General features: G+C 38.6%; 1 protein-coding gene across 3 annotated transcripts in view; it reads left to right on the top strand.

Moving 5' to 3' along the window:
- The window catches only part of LOC144711192 (ultraviolet-B receptor UVR8-like), a 19,142-nt gene extending 2,118 nt beyond the window's left edge, over positions 1 to 17,024 (top strand). The window contains exons 2-16 of one of the 3 annotated variants that reach the window (XR_013583491.1): positions 960 to 1,036; positions 3,787 to 3,865; positions 8,129 to 8,188; positions 13,008 to 13,109; positions 13,184 to 13,277; positions 13,875 to 13,917; positions 14,012 to 14,057; positions 14,131 to 14,177; positions 14,272 to 14,374; positions 14,675 to 14,729; positions 14,824 to 14,890; positions 14,968 to 15,004; positions 15,221 to 15,292; positions 16,381 to 16,524; positions 16,779 to 17,024. Coding sequence is in view for 2 of the 3 variants with exons in the window: in XM_078585119.1 (XP_078441245.1) it covers positions 960 to 1,036; positions 3,787 to 3,865; positions 8,129 to 8,188; positions 13,008 to 13,109; positions 13,184 to 13,277; positions 13,875 to 13,917; positions 14,012 to 14,057; positions 14,131 to 14,177; positions 14,272 to 14,374; positions 14,675 to 14,729; positions 14,824 to 14,890; positions 14,968 to 15,004; positions 15,221 to 15,300; positions 16,381 to 16,500 (1,010 nt within the window). In the remaining variant the exon portion in view is untranslated. Of the gene's footprint in view, positions 1 to 959; positions 1,037 to 3,786; positions 3,866 to 8,128; positions 8,189 to 13,007; positions 13,110 to 13,183; positions 13,278 to 13,874; positions 13,918 to 14,011; positions 14,058 to 14,130; positions 14,178 to 14,271; positions 14,375 to 14,674; positions 14,730 to 14,823; positions 14,891 to 14,967; positions 15,005 to 15,220; positions 15,326 to 16,380; positions 16,525 to 16,778 lie in introns of those variants that run through there. The other 2 variants (XM_078585119.1, XM_078585120.1) reach the window with 2 other exon arrangements.
- Positions 17,025 to 18,441: the final 1,417 nt, after the last annotated feature.

The raw sequence follows: 18,441 nt of genomic DNA, 5'->3' as shown, positions 1-18,441 counted from the left end.
CTCCTTTATTTTCCTTCTGTAATTTTCTCATTTCATATTGCCTAACTGGCACTGTAACAGAATCATAAAAATCAGGTTGGAAGCTAAATATTGATCCAACTGGATTTCTTTGCTTATGACTCGACAAGAAACCTGAAAATTGTTTCCTTCATGGAAAGCTATGGCCTAATCTACGTGAAGGAAGGAAAGGTGGTGCCGATGGTGGATCCTCAGATTCTGGAGGAATTGACCTGAAGAATTGAAGCCCATACATTTTTGTCTGGGACATCCAGAGTTTGTGTTAAATGAAAAAATCGAGAAGGGGGGGGGGAGTGGGTGAGGGGTCTAGATTTAGCGCATTCTAGTTCTGCTAACTCTGGCTCCACTGTAACTGGTGAAGAATCGACAACGGGTAGGAGTTGGTGAGGGTTCAGATTTAGGGTTCAGAGGGTGAGAGCGTAAGAGATGAGTTTACTGGTGACTTACTTGCCATATGGGGCATGGGATGTTCCGATTATAGGCTGCACAAGTTTCTCTGAGGGCCAATTTTTCAGATGGGCCTGCGTCTGGGTCTTCCCCTTTTGGGCTGAGAATACCGTGCTAGGGGTCCATCGTTGTCTAGTAAGAATTGATCAATATCTTAACAGAATGGAAAGTCTTATCTTTGCTCCCCAGGCTTACAGAAAAGTTTCTGCAAAACTTAAGCAGGTACATTGTTATCTGAAGCAAAAAAACTTGTTGTTCCTTGTATCCTGGTTTTTTTTTCAAAATTAACTGGAATACATTTTTTGTGACTATGTTTTTGTATTCAAAACTTTTTAGTCATATTATTCAGGAGAATCTGGACTTGAAATATCCTCTTTATAATATGTCAAGTGATATTTTGGAACTTTAAGGCTTATGTTGAATAACCCTGTTCTGGTCTTAACTTCCCAGAAGGATAATTAATATCGCTTTCTGCTTTCATTCTACCCAAACAGAAAAAGGGCATGTTTATGCAACGGGTCTAAATGATTTTGGACAACTGGGGATAACGCCTGAAACTACTCACTTGCAGGTTAGTCCCGCAATCTGTGTCATCTTATTAATTTTTGTTGATTTTATATTGTGGTTTAGTTATCATTAATTTATTTTATATATGCCTTTATGCTAAATTTTTATTGGGACTAATGGTTTGCTGACTTCATGTTTCCCAACATTTGCGGAACACTAATTCTCTCAAGATTTAGGTACCTTTTTTAAAGAAAAGAGGGAAGATCACTTAAAATACATGTGTCAACTCTGCCGGAACAGAACAGACCATCAGCCAGTCCCACATTTAGGGTTTCAGAAAGAAAAAGGACAACGTCAATTCATACTCACAGTCTGGGGTTTAAATATCGATGAGGTACACTTGCGGGCTTCGGCCCAGGCCCAGGCCTGGAGTGGCCCCTAGCTGAGGCCTGGGCCCGGTCCGAGTTTAAGTGACTTAATTCACATAAAGAGCTCACGTAAACGGTGAAACAAAAGATACAATATGGTGCTCTAAAAGCAATAAAACAATAAACCAATTTTAACAGAAAATAGTAGGATTACACAGAAAGAGTGGTTCTGGGGGCCCCGATTGGCACCTATACCTGGGTAAGAAGCTTCTGTTCTAACTCTCTAGTATTTCTATTTGTTAGTCAGCATCGTCTTCTGTTCTCTATTTTTATTTTTCTATCTCTTTCTTTGATGTAAATTACCCGTGTGGGTCTTGTCCTCAGTTCCCGGCGATGAACTTCTCTTGGAAATCCTTGGAGAACAAGGGGAAAAAAATGAGGCTGGAAACACAAAAACGACTTTATCCTTTGGCTGGATTCCCTGCCCTAAAAGCAGGTTACATTATGCATTCAGATGGGCTAATAGATAGGCCCATTAGACCTAACAGTGCAAAAGAAATATAATGAAAAAATTAAACATATATGTTCTGGCTGACAAGACACATCAGACACGTTCGCATACTGTGTCACATAAAACCTTCCTTATTTCGTCATGGGTTCTAGCCCACCGCTGTTCTCAGGTATTTAAACCCCTATTAACCTGAATATTATAAGGTCCTTTTCAAAACCCTAAGAACCAATGGGCAGCCTGATTTGTTCGTTTGAAGAATGTATCGTGGAAGTGCTAACAACAGAGCCTGGTAAATCAGTTTCGCTAAGCTAGACATGGGAACCCTTCTCACAGTAATGGAGCTGTAATTATAAACGTGAGAGAGGAGACAGGGAGACATCTTCTTCAAGAAGGGAGTTTCTCCAATGGTCAGGTTTGGCTGAAGGCTGAGAAGCATGAGGCACCTGCGATCAGAGGGGAGGACTGTCTGTCCTTCGACTATCTTGGATCTCTCCTCTCATATCAGAGATTCCTCCATCTGGGATCTCTGTCTGGATCCAAACTACTTTAATGAAATCGGACTATACATTCCTCTTAGTTCTTGCTGAACTCCACTTTGAAATTTTTTGATTAAGAAAGTCGTCTCAAAATTCCAATACGATACCTTGGTATCAGAGCCGCTGCCTCAATCACAGTCCCTGTGCAATGAGAGCTTTGTTCACTTCTCTTGTTCCTTGCCAAATCATTAATCATCTCCTCCTTTTTGTAGTGGATCTCCTTAAGGGAGGGAAAACTGTATATAAAGGGAAGATGTCCTGCTTGCTGATGACAAAAATACCTGATGGGAGGTTTAGGATCATAGCAAAGGTCTTTTTAAGCTCTTAGTCATTCAGATTCGTTGATATATTAACCAGTTTATTTGCTCTCGATTTGCCTTCCGCCACAAAGACCTTAAAACACAAATATGTTGCTCGCATCACCAACTGAGATGATACTTGAAGCTTTTAGACCACCAAAAGAATGTGGCACAGAGGAACTTCGACAAGGGTGTTGCAAGGAAAAGAAAAATGCACACTCACCTAGACACAGAGTGCCCTTTAAATTTTAATTACATGTAATTGGGAGGGTTTGAGCTGAATCCACAATCGCACTTTCCAGTGATATCTATATGATGACTAAACTATGCCAACTAAAGAAGGAAATAAAATGGAATACAAGAAATACAAGAATGAAAACCCTCAATCCTATCTTGCCCAAAATATTTTGAAGATAATGTTTGGTGAGTCATTTTGTTATCATAGATATGCATTGATTTGTGAATTTCACCTATGGGGCACATGTGTTCCCTGTTTCCGCTTTTCATTGGAGTTTAGATGAATCTCTATGTGCTTGGCCCAGCCAAGTTGCAGGATCATCAGGGTCTCCATCAAGTGTCTGCTTCCTCTTGAGTCCCTGTTAGTTTAATGTTAAAGCCCCGTTTCCCGCTTAAGTAGGAGTAGAGATTTCGGGGCAGATTCAACAATAACAGTGCATTGCCAACCGTCAGGTTCCAAACACGGGAAAGAGAAAAAGAGAGATTCAGCGAGGGAAGGGAGTGAAGCAAGGAGGGACGCCGAGCCTCAGGGAGAGTTTATCCGCGCAGCTAGCCTTTCGGTTGCTCCGTAGTCTGGAGGAGGAGAGAAAGAGGGAACAAGGGAAGATTTGGTTAGGGTACTGTGGATCCGTCTACAATGGATCCGTCTGCCCTGTTGTATGTCGTGGGCCCAACTGTGGCCCACGGCGCTTCCTCTGATAAACTCGTTGTGGAGTCCTAACATTTTAATTGTTACAATGTATGTCAGATATCTTCGGCCAAAGATTCCAAACCGAAAATTTTTCCTCGTTCTAGTTTGATTTTTTATTTGATTGTTTCTGCCTCTGGTGTTCTTGGTTAACATTCCATTTCTAACTTTCCAGAAGCCTCAAATGCTTTCCTCGTTCACTGAGAAAATTACGCAAGTTTTTGCGGGCTATCATCATTCTGCTGCTGTAACAGGTTTGAACAATTTTTCTATACTATCTTCCATTATTTTCGTGAAAAGTTTTTGAATTTTACTGTTTTGTTTATGCGTAACTATTCGTGCCACATCTTAATAAAGGGTATACCAGAATCTGTGAAACCTTGGAGTTCAAATCTGACTTCCACTCGATTGATATAGGTAAAGTCACAGAATCACCCCCAGCGCAGCTTGAGAAATTCGCCACTTGCAAGTTTAGAGTTGTGAAGGAAAAGATTGCTTCCACTGCTGGAAGTAGTTTCCAACTAACTGAAGAAGGATCAAAATGTAATTAGAATAGTGACAGTGTTTCTATTACTCAAAAAATCTCTCATTGACAGTTATACGGACAACTGAATCCATTGTCGTCTAATCGGAAAGGAAGTGAATTGAGATCCGGATGATGATTATTGGTGTCAGCGACCTCCCTATTTAATTTTCTTTCTTTCTCTCTCATTTTTCTATATGTAAATCAGGGGGCCGTACTAAAGATGCCCACTTATCTACTAGCGCACATGATTCCGTAAGTAACACACTTGGGCCAAGCCCAATTTTTATCTCACTGGTTTTAATCAGTTAACGAGGTATTTTTCCTGTTCTTGGTTTCTGACTGTCGGCTTGGTCAACATCTGACCAGAGATGAAACTTGATGATAATTGGTCCTCATTTTAGCCAGATTGATCTACAACATGAACATAATGTATTTCTTAATTTTCATTTAATGCTGTTCATGGAGTCGTGCACCATGGCATTATAAAGCTCAAAAGAATATGGCAGAACAAATTAAGTCATTATCAGATTTGATCATATCAGCAACCTGGTGGCTGGTAAATTGTTAGGATTCCGCAACCTAACAATGCCGTAATGCTAATATCGGCAATTCCGTGTGACGAATTTTCCTGATCCCCTTGAGCTCAGCATCAGTAACAAGAAGGAAGTGTGAGAGAGTAGAGTAACAACAAGAAGAAGATTTTATTCAAGAGAAGAAAAAGATGAGAAACACATGAGAGAAGTACAGTTTTTATAGGATAGGAAGGGTGGCTGTGAGCCACTCCTTTTTGGCTCTCGCCTGAGGCTCTAACGGCTAGTTTTCTAGCCGTTGGGGCCTTGGGAATCGGGCCCGATTCTGGAGAGAATTTGGGCCCGATTAAGGACCCAATAAGGAGCCTGATTAGGACCCTGTTAGGGGCCCAATTAGTGGCCCAGTTAGGGCCCATCATCTTTGACACCGTGCAATACACAATGATTTTCCAGAGAATCCAAGAATTCAGGGAAAGGAACAAGTCTCGCAAAAATAGGTAATACCAACCAAGAAGTGTGGGAAAAGAAGTAGAACTGGGAGTCGATAGTAGAGGTAGGCTGGAACTGGCTCGACATCGACTGGTGGTGAGTGGCGACGGCTACCGGATCAGATGACATCGAGCGCTGGGAGGATCTCCAAGGAGCGATTCTGAAAATACTTTTTGATGTCTTTCTTCTGCCCCCTCCCCTCTTATTTATACCCTTCGCTGCCACTTTCTCCTAACTGATTTTCCCGGCTTATTCAAACTCCCCACACGTGTGGGTTACTCCGCCCGTGTCGCATCTTGAGCTTGAACTTTTCTCTTCTTCGCTGGATAAGTCCTTAGTAGATGCTTATCATAAATTTTTATTCTAGTTACAATTGTGATATGGTTCTTACTTGAACCTATCATACCAGCACAAGGAGATGGTGCCAAGTCTCATGTGACTCAGAGCCTGCATATGGTGATGCAAATATTTGAAAGCCCAGACCAGGGGCAGTTGCAGCCATTTTCTCTTTTGGGTGCAAGATAGTGGGTATTGTATTTCCCACAGGGGACTAAATTGTAGTCTATATAGAGGTATGTTGTCAATATAAAGGTTGGGATGAGATAGTCCATGGGATGCTGAAGTGTAGTCTATATGAAGGTAGGCATGCAGTGTATCCCTTCAGTACACACTTGAATGCATTTCCTCCTTTTTAGAGATTTCTCCTCTTTAAGTTGTCCTATTGAAAGGTCTCTATTGTGCTTGTGAATTCAGGCATTTCTGGTTCCACGGATTGACACGCAGGTTCTATGTATTCTGAGCACAATTGTCTAGGAGAGCAAGAATTAGTAGATTCACGGCAAAGTTTTACTGTTGTCATCACTCCGTGACTGCATCAGAAGCCTTTTTATAAATTTATCAGTCACTTGTTATGTTAAATGCACAAATATCAACTGAATGCAGCCTCATTTGATCTTGTCCTTGATGAAGTTTCTGTTTACTTTTATGTGCTTTATCTGATCATGTTGCAATGGGTCTAGTGCGATGTCAAGATAAAATTTGTCATCACAAACGAGTATTGTTTTGCCTTATTACTGGATTTTCAGACCCTGAAGAATATTCTTTATCAATAGGGCTCCATAGATACCTAATTAAATACTTTCAATACCTCAATGTGCTGGAAGGGGAGCAATTATGGTTAAATAACTTTCTACCGCGGAGAAGATCAGCCAGCATTGATGAAGGGAAATACATCATTCTCACTGTAAATTTTTTCCATAGTTTGGAGCAGGTCCAATTTTCTGGGTCAGATACTTTATCATGTAAAAAAGAATCACAGAGATGAATCATCTAAAGTGTTATTGAAATTTAATAGTTTTATGGGTTACAATCAAGTGCCCTTAGATTCGGGACTTGGAGAATGAATCTAAATATCACTATATTAACAATGTTGACATGGCCAACACCTGCACCATGAACTCTATTCCTACAATAAAAAACCTTTTTGGGGTATTTATTAGCTCCCTTTGAATCTATGACACAATAGAATCTCATAGGAGATAGGGTTCCCAAGTAGTGCCTCACTCTCACTTGTACAGGCCAGTGATGCGGTAATGAATAGTGCATCCAGTGTCTCATCCTCCTCCTTAAACTGACTTACTTCATCTCGCCCAAATTTTGCATTTTTCTTGGTTTGGTCATTGGTAGGAGGATGGATTGTACTTTCCACAGGGCTTGCACATCTTAGCATATGCTTGTACCTGTCTCTGAGGCTTGCGTTGGAGTTTTCAGAAATTCTCCCTTGTGTGGTTCTTCTTGCAATTCACACACCGTAGGTTTTCCTTAAAATTAGTTGACTGCCTAGAGTTGACTATCTGCTGTAACCTTCTTGACTTCTGGTTTCCAGCTCTAGTTGGTCTATATAAATCTCTACAGGCTTTGTATTGGCGCAAATGTGTCAGCCAATAAGATGTAATCTGATGTCTTCTGTATAAAATCCTATGACCTATTGGGTTACATATTCTATCGGGTGTGGGCTAATGATTTTGTCCCATATCTCAGTTGATGTACCATTTTATGGTATTTAAACCAAGTCTAAGAAGAATAAAGATATCATAGTTATTCTCCATCATTTTGCTGCCCTCTTGGGTTTATCTGGTCTGTGATTTGACAGAAATTACTAACAAAAAGTTCTGTTAGTAATGCATGGTTGAGAAGAGACTGATCAGCGGAGGTAGAGATTGATTAAGGACAAGCCAGCCGGAGATCTGGCAAAGAAATGTTCTTGGGGGCAGGGGATTGTAGGGGGCAGAAGGGACCCTGATGAAAGAGATGAGACATGGGGCATTGAAACTTTACAGGAACATTATTAATTTTTTTTTTTTGAACAATACAGGAACATTATTAATACTTCTTCCCTGCCCTTCTAAATTGAATATCTAGTGCTGTAGAGTTCTTTGACTTGGTGGCAAGTGCTGTCTATCTTTTGTATTGTAAAGGAGATAGACAAATTATTATTTTCAGAAAAATAAAGTTGGCCGCTTAGCCAAAATTGCGCATTGTGGTGTTAACAGTAAAAAAATTCAATATGTTTCACCTAAATAGTATCCGTAGTTTAAGAATAGGCAGTAAGAATAAGGCTGGAGATAAACAAGATTCTTGACCTGTAAGAAAAAAACTTGGAAGTACAGTGTCTCTTTGGTGTCTATGTTGTGTAATTGATGAAACCTTGCTTCTATGTTTTTATTTTGATTACGATGAACATTTTCCCCTGTTTAGTTTTCTTCTTGTAGATTTTACTAAGGCATTAAGGTTTTGTTCCATTGTTGCATTAACTCCAATTAGACAACTTTTTTTGTGAAAGAACCGAGACTGAAACTTCCTCTGTTGCCAGTTAGTCCTTGGTATGCCTGATTTTGTTGGAGTGATGCATTTTCTTGTAAATACAATTTTCCACTATGTTTCCCTGCTGAAAGATTTTTTTTAAATTTCAGATAACGGGAAGTTATTTATGTGGGGTAAAAATTCGAGTGGTCAGCTTGGCCTTGGAAGAAGTAAGCAGCGTATTTTTTGTAACTTTTATCTTTAAATTTGTCTACTGTCCTTACACATGTTAGTGATAAGATCCCACAAGGTATCCTATTTGTTACAAAAAATAGGATTCCTTGTGGGATCCAGAGGAATAAGGAGAGAATGAAGGTAGATGATGATCTCCAGCCTTGCCTGATGGAATAGACCAGCTCCTAGACAAATGCAGCTTGGGAACCTTGGTTAACAACCAGAAACTTCATTGTGGAACTCTAATTGTCCCTACACGGTACTTGTAGTGAACCACAATAGAAAATTGGCAGCAATAGAAAAATGATTTGGAAGAGTCTGTACTAGGCCTAACATCCAGATGAGGCCAGTCTCGTGGACCCTGGTAGGGCCTTTGTCTCTTTGATAATAGGTCATCAAAATGACCTTATAAGATTGCATCCATGCCAAGCTAGGGGACGGATCTTTAATCCGATGCTGGACGGATGACTGGCCGGTTTGTAGAAGGCTAGGGGAGAGTTTCCACGCTTATTCCATCTGGCAGGGAACTCCCAAGCTTCGGTCAGAGATTGTAGGGACGATGCATGGATCCCGATTTTAGAGGGGAGTCTTTCTAACCAGAGGGTGGATGAATGGCTGAGCATGCAGCAGGCCTTGGGACGCTTGTGTCCTTTGAGTGGGATACGTGACGACTGGCTTTGGAAAGGCACAGCTTTTTCAGTTGGAGAGGCATGAAAGAAGCTTCGCGAAAATACTACAGAAGCAGTTTCTATATTTCATGTGTGTCGCTTGCTTTGGAAACAAAAGGTCCCAATTAAAGTACGGATTTTTCGATTGTTACTTGTTAGGAGCAGGTTATGACCAGAACCCTCGGAAAATGTATGCTCTCAGACACATCTTCCGAGTGCCCCATGTGCACACAAGAAGAGGTAAATTGCTTGCATCTTTTCTTTGAATGTCCGTTTGCCCAAGTGATGGATGTCACAGAAGCTCAGGGGGGTGGTCGTGTCTTCTGGCGTGGCATGCTGGGACTCAATCTAGGGGAATGCAGGCAGGGGATGGATGGGATGAGAAATGGTCATTGCGATTATTTGGACAATATGGCTGCACCTCAATGAATTGGTGTTCAGGGGAAGGGCAGTCTCGACGGACAGTGTGTTACATGATGTGGAGAGCCTCATTACATATTGGTTTGGGAGGGAGGGTTGATTGGAGCGGACCATTCTGATTCTGTGCGGCACGTTCAGGAATATCATTATTTCTGGGTTGATCACCGATTTTGGGTGATCTTCCCTCTTTCATTCAAAAAAAAAATTTGCATCCTTGCCCACAACTTTGTGCCCTAGCATGTTTCTTTGAGAAGGATACAAATTCTCAGGAGGGAAAAGTTACCTCTGGACCCCATCTGAATGGTCTGCAGATCAATTTTCTCCCTGATAAAGTGTCTGTCCATCACTTCATGCTAGGTTCTATCATGATGCACTAGGTTATGGGCAATGTCAACTACATATTTACAGTCACTGTGCAGAATGGTTTGATCAGTCAGGGGTATCCTGAGCTCCTCCAAAATACCTCAGACCCACAGAATCTCACAGATACCTTTTGTGACTGCCCGGATCTCCTGATAAGGTCCTTCATAGGACTTATCACACGAAGCAAAAGCAAATCAGTAATCAACCATGTGTGTCCTAAGTCAAACGTGGCAGTTCAAATAAGCATGGGGTTAGTCTGTGAGCTAGCCTATGAATAATGTGGGGTAGGAGAAAGAAAGGCACTTTTCCACTTCAAGATTTTGGTGGTTGTGGCCAGGACTGGAGCTAAGAGATCCTATCATCCAGATGAGGGATAGCTGGTCTGGTGTATTCCTATCTAGTGTCATCTCTATTGCTCTTCCTGTTTTCTCCCTTTCCCGTATCTCTCTCCTTCAATGTGTTTCTGACTACGGGATAGTATTCTTGATTTCTTCTTTCCTATATCAGGAGCAGAGGAAGTGAGTTCTTCGTACTGATTCTTGGCGTTGTTCCACACCAATTACAGTCCAACCAATATCTCTCGCTTACAGTCCAACCATTATTCCTTTGCTTCAGCTGTGGATCCGAGAATAATATTTTGTTTATTACTCTGCAAGGTAAAGGCACTTCTGTACAACAATGTAAATTATTTGGTGGTTGACCTTTGATCAGCAGCTGAATCTTGCATGATCAGCATCCGTGTGGATGTACATCATCATACTGTGTCCCTTATGTAAGAAATAAATACTATCCCATGTCCTGTAGTGCCTTTTAGGTATACCAACGCCTTATGGGCTGCTTCCATTTGTGGATCTCTAAGGCTGTTCATGAACTGGTTAGGGATCCCGACTACAATCACAATATTATGATCTGTATCGATCTGCATTCCAGTCACTGGAAGGCTTTTTTTCCCACAGGGGTGGCATCTTTGATGATCATATATTTGGTTGTTAGGATCAATTGGTTCTGCAGCTGGTTGAAACTTGGTGATCGTATATTTGTGCAGGGAGATAAAGGCTCCATCAAGAACGAGGAAATATTTCAGCCGTCCCAAGGATTTCATCTTAGATTCCTCTGCCAATTGCTGAGTGGCTGCTTTATTGAGCCATGTAATAATAGTATCCTCCACATCAACTAGAATAAATGGATCCAGCTATACGTAGACTCTTTGATGAATAATGTGTGGTCACCATTTCTTTGAGGATACCCCATCACTTTTATCACACAAGAGAATCTTCCAAATCATACACTTGGGGACTGTTTTGTGCCATATAGTCCTGTCCTTGGAGCCTCCAATAGTATCCGAATGTTAACTGCATATAGATCTCTTCTTCTTGCTCCCATATTAGAAAACGTTTTCAACATCATACAGAAAAAGATCGCACTGAAGGTTGGCTGTTAGTGCCGATAGTATATGCACCGTGTTCATTTTAGATAACAGGAGGAAAAGACTCGCCGTAATTAATGCCATATGTCTGTGTATCTTTTTAAGACTATTGGGGCATTATGGCATTACAGTGTGCCATTTGATTTGAATTCCAGGCTCTATAACCATCTACAACCGACTGGTTTATTTTTCTAAGCGGCGGAGTTATCTATGAAGTATCATTCTTCGGAAGATCAACCATTTCTGTACTCATCGCCTGACACCAGTTAACATCTGCCAAGGCTCCACCAACGCCCCTTTGGATGGTTGTAGAGTTAAGGATAGCTCGAAACACTTGGAATGTAACTGACAGGCGTCCATAGGTGACAACTTTCCTCCTATCTTCCTCTGCTTTTTCTTGATTTTCGTTAGATCTCTTTCAGGATCATACTGGCATCTTGTTGATGAGTAGAACAGCTGTTAGAACAACTCCACCCCATAATACGTTGGGACATCTAGATGTGTAAGTGTGACGCAGCCTTAGTAAACGAACAGTGTAGGAACAAGACTTGAATCCACTAGCCATCCCTACTTGAAGGAGCCAAGTCCTGAATCCACAGAACTAGCTTCTCTATCCCTTGAGTCCACAAGGGGTTGTGCTTGAATCCGCAAGCAGCTAAGCACTCTCTAGCAAAGAGAACACTCAGAGGGGAGAAACAAGAGTTTCAACAAAACAGTAGACTTCAATAATGATCCTTCAAGGGTACATGGGGCCTTATATAGGCCACAACAAGTGCAAGGTCGTCCATAATGACTGTACCTATGAAATGAGAAGTCAAAACATTGAAAAAAACAACTCTGACACTCTAAAACAAATGATAAGCAGACTGACAGGCCTGAGCAGAGATATCCTGCAGATTCTTGGGCTTGTAAAATCTGTCAGGAGATATTTGTGTGGCTCAAGAAGATCCTGATGGGACAAAACAAAAGATATGCAGATCTGACAAGTTAGAGCAGAGATCTTGGCGGAAGAAGAATGTGTCAGAGGATTCTGTCAGGTATGAATCTGTCAGAAGATCCTGTCAGAGAAAATCTTGTTAGAGAAAATCCTGTCAGAGAAAATCCTGTCAGAGGAATTTGAGGGGCTCTCGATAATTTCTGCAGATCCTGTTAGTTCTAGAAGAATCTTTTTCTTGGGCTACAAGTTGCTAATGGGCCTTAAAAAATGGGCTTGTCGGCTATATTAAAGTGTCCTTAAAGTCTCAACAATTATACCAATTTTCCTCTCATCTAACCTGTTGTGCTGTGGAGCCTTGACTTCTAGATGATTCCTTCAGAATGCAGGGTTTTAAAGAAGAATGTCGAATAATCATCAAACAAATGTTTGGCACTGTGAGAGCAGAATGCCTTAACCGTCACCACTAACTGTATCCTTGCCGTTTGATCAAACTCCAGAATAACTGCAGATGCCTCCGTGTTGTTCTGAAGCAGATGGAGCCAGATCATTTGGCCATGGTCACATATTAGAATAACAAGCCATCTTGCACCTGTAATAAACGGAGATTGAAACGGCCCCCATATGTCACTATGAATAATTATGAAGAGTTGTATGCTTTGGTCACTTATCATATTGAAATAAGAGGATATCTTTTGGTTGCTTGATAGCCGTAGTAGACGTTCAACGGAGGATATCGTCTGGATTTTTGCTATTTTTTCGAAATTTTATATTAAGTAATATCAAGATTCATATTTGTTCTTGATTGAAAATTATCCAAATTCAAAGTTGGGAAAAACTGTCTTTTGTTTAATTCATAGCCTTGACCAACGTTATTTTCCATAGGAGACTTTGAATGAGCATGGAAGACGTGTTGTAATTGCAATACCCCAGTATTTTCTATCTTATAATCATTTTATGTCTCAAGAAGTTTGATTTACATCCAAATTTTGAATAATCTGCAGACTCCGGAAGTTTTGTTTCTGCTCCTACTAAACTTGATAGTTTGGCTGGAATGCATATCGAAACTGTTGCTTTGGGTTCTCAACACTCAATTGCTGTCACAGGTGATGTAGTCACAATGAGATACGTGCTGTGTATAGTTACGCTGAGTTAATCAGGATATTCCATGTTCATTCAGATAATGGAAGTGTCCTAAGCTGGGGAGCAGGTGCCCTTGGGAGACTTGGCCACGGAGCCCGATCTGGGATAATGGGATTTCTCGGAAGTTCAAGGTTGTATTTTTTACGACTTAATTTATATTGTTCTATGGTTCCTGTGTGTTCGGCACTCACAGGGACGTGCTATTATTCACCATCAAAATTTTGAGAAAATGTGTTCTAGAGAGTATCTTAATGTTTCATAATAGAGCGGAACCTTTGTAAGGAGTATGTGGTTCACTTTCTTATTACGTTATAGGAATTAGTGTAATCTTTATATCTCTTTACATCTGTCCTAAATTATCTGAATGAACTGATTTCATGACCTTAACAGAGAACTCATAACGGTTATTTCAATAAATGTGTTTGAATTATCCATGGATTATTCTAGGAAAGGATTCATACACCATGTTGTCAAATGAACAGAAGCATGCACAGTTTTTTCTATCAACATTGGCGGTCTGAATTTTGATTTCAGTTTGACTTTTATCGATGAAAATGTAATTCTAGGACACAGGTTTGTTTGACGGTTCATGATGCTACCATGATTATTTTCTTATGTGCTTCACGTTTTCTTAAAACCCTTTTACGTTCAAATCCGACAAGAATTTGTTTTATAGTATGACCCAATCCTTACTACACAGAATGATGGCCAAAGATACATTTATGCAGTGAATACACCCCAAGGCTGATAAAGAATTTTGAAGAGCTGAAGGTAACTTTGTCTGTGATTGTGTGAAGGTCTCCATATTCTCTTGCGCGTGTCTCACTGCTGATCATTATTATTATATGTTATTTTTTGTTATTAGGTCACAAAGATAGCTGCGGGATTACTGCATTCAGCCTGCATTGATGGTAACGCTGAAAAACAGAAATCTTTGTTGGTCTCAGGGTGATGCCTAATTTTTCTATTTCTGTTTTTCCTCAGAGCAGGGTTCCGTTTTCATATTTGGAGAAAAGACTGCTCGAAATTCGGTGGATTAATATGTTTTCTCTTAAATCTCCATATTTTCCCCCTCTGTGTCCCATCTTTTGTTTGAACTACTTCGCTGATTTTATTGAAATGCAGGGTTTTAGCCGGTCCAGAACTACATTTCAGCCTTCTCCTATTCATGATCTCCCTCTCTCTGAAGAAGTCGCATGTGGAGGCTACCACACGTGCATTATAACACGTAATATCTTGATCCCAGTATTTTAGTCTTCATTGAGAGTCACAATGCTTTCTCAGCATCATTCTTTGTAAGAATATTTTTTATCTTATTATTGTGATTTTTCTTATCAACATCATTGATTCGAATACTGTTGTTTGAGTTATCTAAATATTATTCTCTTTTAGGACGTTTTCTGGATCATAATATTCCAAATGTTTTTGGAAAAAAACAGGTTCTACTGATGAAATCGTAATGCGGGACAGTGAAAACCTTTTGTCTCTAGAATTTACTGAAATATCTTATAATTTTTTTCCCGGACAGGAGAAGGGCAGTTATTTACTTGGGGCTCGAATGAAAACGGCTGTCTTGGGCTGGGGTGAGCTGTTTTATTATCATTAATATATTGAACGTTTTTGTTCAGCAATAATTTTCTCCATAACTATTTGAAATCTTTTGGATTTGCTCCTTAGATATACAAACGAAGTTGGGTCTCCTCGCATAGTTGAGAGCTCATTCATGAGATTTCCTGTCACAAATGTCAGCCTTAGTTGTTCATATTTTTTTTTGATTAGTTATCTATTGTTTAATCTTAAAGTCACAGTTTTATCATGCAGATTTCTTGCGGATGGAAGCACACCGCTGCCATATCAGGTAAACTCGTTTACTTTATCAGTAAGAGCCCATTTGTCATTGCCTGTTATTATAATTCCTTGCTCTTATAGTTCGCCATGTGCTAGATTCAAGAGGATTTTGGATGTTTCCCATCTTTTTGTATACTGATCATTTTGCTTGTTTCTATAGAAATGAAAAATGCTGTTAGTTGTAGATTTCTTGTTATTTATTTGATTCTTTGATGTAATTCTACAGGAGGTAATCTTTTAACATGGGGTTGGGGCGGGGCAAGCGGGACATTTTTTGAGGATGGGCTTTCATCTGGAGGTCAACTGGTGCTCTTTTAACTCATATTCTCAGGTTTTTGGCTGTGTTTTATCAATCGAAAATGTCCCTTATAATGATTATATTATTCATTTTCAAGCATTAATGTTAGGGTTGTCATCCAAAATGGTGTGATGATGGTGATGACATTCGATATGTATACATTGGATTTATGCACATTAAATACATACACATTTTTCTAGGAAAAAATGAAATAGGTCCCTGGTCTGCTCCACCATCCCACTCAATGAATCATTAGGATTCATATTTGATTTATAAAATCCTACCTGGTCACGGGTTCTGTCATTCCATGATTTCTCTGTTGATGATTAGGCTTGAATTCGACAATGGAGCTCCCAAAAAAAAATCTGTTTCAGAGTGAATCTCGTCTGTTTTGATGAACTCCGATCTTTCTATTTTTTATTGAGGCTTTGTCGCGCTGTCTTTAATACTCTAAAATGTTTTATAAACCATACATATTGGAATATTATATCATTTAAAATTTTTTCTTTCTATGTTTTATCCTTCAATTTATCTACACGACCCCTTATTTTTATTTTTATTCAAATATAAAATTCAGATATTTTTATCAAAGTAAAAAAAAAATTCATCAGAATTATACTGTTCTTCTAACTCATTCTTAGGTCTTGGGGTGGGTTTATCCGTGTCACAATTTTTTCTTGAAGTGATGATAATAATCCTGTGCAGATTAAAAGTGTCATGCTCGATAGGGGCGATGAATGATCCAATGAAATCCTGATCGATAAAAAATCTGATGGGTAAAAAAGAAATTGATCCATGGATCAGATCTGATCAATGATCCATCAAAATAGTCGGATGATTCAAATGACACGTCACATTTGTACATATGATTCCTAATGAGTAGGCTCGAGAAGTTGGTGAAAGATCAGCATCATGAACTTATACATCTAGATAGGTTCAACCTAAAATACCGTGGATAACTTGGGTTTGGTGGGACTGAGTCTCTACACTGCTGCATGATAGAAACTTCCACTGTCTTATTTTGGGGCACATTATTTATCTAGCGGTGGACAATGTTTGGTTGCTGAAATTTGGTTACTTTTCTTCAGGGTCATGGGGACGATTTGGATTTGTCTCAGCCAATGGTCGTCAGTATTGACAAGAATGTTAGACCGGTACAAGTGTCATGTGGATTTAATCATACAGCTGCAATTTTTGAACATATCTGAAGTTCATTTATTGGACTCATACAGGTGCATTACATAAAATTTAAGTTTATATATTTTCCTTTTAGTTCACCCCTAATGGTAGCACTTAATTGCCAGTAGGCTGTCAAATGATTCTTGCTTTTCCATGAAAATGCTAAGCGCCAAGATCAGTCACAGATACCAATATTGTGCCGGCATAATGATAGATTTAATTGGGAATTATATTGTTTGAATATTTCACTAACATGATAATTTTAGATGCATTTTTAATGAAACTAAGCTGCTCACTTCTCCTGCAGGATTCTAAGAATTGGATGGGGAGTTTGGAATTCTTCAACACTCCTGGCCATATGCTGATGTGCAGTTGAATAAAGTAAAAATTGCTGATAGACATTGGTCTTCCAGAAAATAAAGGTCAGGCTGTGTAATATATATATATATATTTATATATTACTGTTTCTATGGATTTGAGCTGAGTATTGAGCTTGTTTTTGTAAGTATGATTTACATAATAAATAAATACGTAGTTAGTTGATATGAAATAACCTCTGGAAATATTTTTCAAGCTTGACCAAATGTGATTTTGGAAAATTAGACTTGTTACGCTGGAGTTCTGACTTGCTAAAAAACATTTTTGTTGGAGTAATACTGCAGGGTAGAACTGTACAATCCGCTGCATGTGAATTAATGAAAACATTATAAACTGAGATCAAATAAAAGATTAAGGGATATAGGGACATCATGAAATGAATTTTGGATAGAACATTACTTTCATGTTTCGTGCTTAAAATTGAGGAACAAAGGGGCATCTTGTAATGAAATTGGGATAAAATGAGAATGTATTTTGCTTAAATCTTTCACAAACTACTATAAGATATCGATTGCATATTATTAAATATCATTTACACATCCCAATCAATGTATCTCACATTTATTTCAGAAATCAATCAGGCTTGATTTAAACATGCAATAACGTCAACATTTCTTAATTGTATTCATGTTAAGTGATTCCTCTAATTGATTATTATACATAAAATGTTATTTATTTATTTATTGAATTTCATAAATGAATCATATCTATAGAGTACTGCTGGGACCATTATGTACCCAAAGTTGAAGATTAGTACATAATATGTACTCTATATAATGCAAATGCATTTTAATGGTGTTTATGGTCACTTATTTTCAAAACACTGAAATCTCTTTTGATGATTATATTAAACTAAAACATGGAAGTGAAAAATGATGCTTATTAAATCTAACTTTAATGGAAGAAGCCAATAATTTTTTACAACATATGGCGGGATCGTTGCTTGAAAACAAGAAAATATGGTGGACTCTTTAATGATTTTTCTGACCTTTCATTTACTACAATGCATTAAAAATTCATTTATAATGTACAATTGTCTTTTTATTAATATTTGAATATATTTCTATTTCTCTCTAATGTCTTTCATAAAATATGTTAGATTAAATTTGATGAGGATAAAAAAGAAATTTCAACAATTTAACAATCCAAATATACACTAGCAAGAATTTACTGCAATGTTGACATTTCCTAATGTCACCTTTTATTTTTAGTTATAAATTTAATGTATAATTGTGCTAAATATCAACTAAAAATACTTACAGACAAAAGGTAAGGGAAAAATCTAAAAAGAGCAAAAGATTTCATGTAATGGAATTTGTTATAATCTAAATTTGTATGTTCTAAATTGGTGGTTTATAAAAATTCTCAGAATAAACATTATATATATAATCATTATAAATATTTTGAGTGATAAATTGAATTCAGTTAAAGTATACACCAATATTATTAAAAACAATTAGACAGTTCAATAAAATACAGAAGTGAATCCTGACGTATGTATTGATGGGTGTAATTTTTTTTTGAATGAGACGTCCAAAAAAACGTTTGGCATGTGCCAACAGATAAATATTGTTTGGTCATTCAAAAAATTT

This window comes from Wolffia australiana, chromosome 13, assembly GCF_029677425.1.
Source record: "Wolffia australiana isolate 7733 chromosome 13, ASM2967742v1".
Lineage (NCBI taxonomy): Eukaryota > Viridiplantae > Streptophyta > Magnoliopsida > Alismatales > Araceae > Wolffia > Wolffia australiana.
Note: the sequence above shows the minus strand (reverse complement) of the source record. Positions and strands in the feature narration are given on the sequence as shown.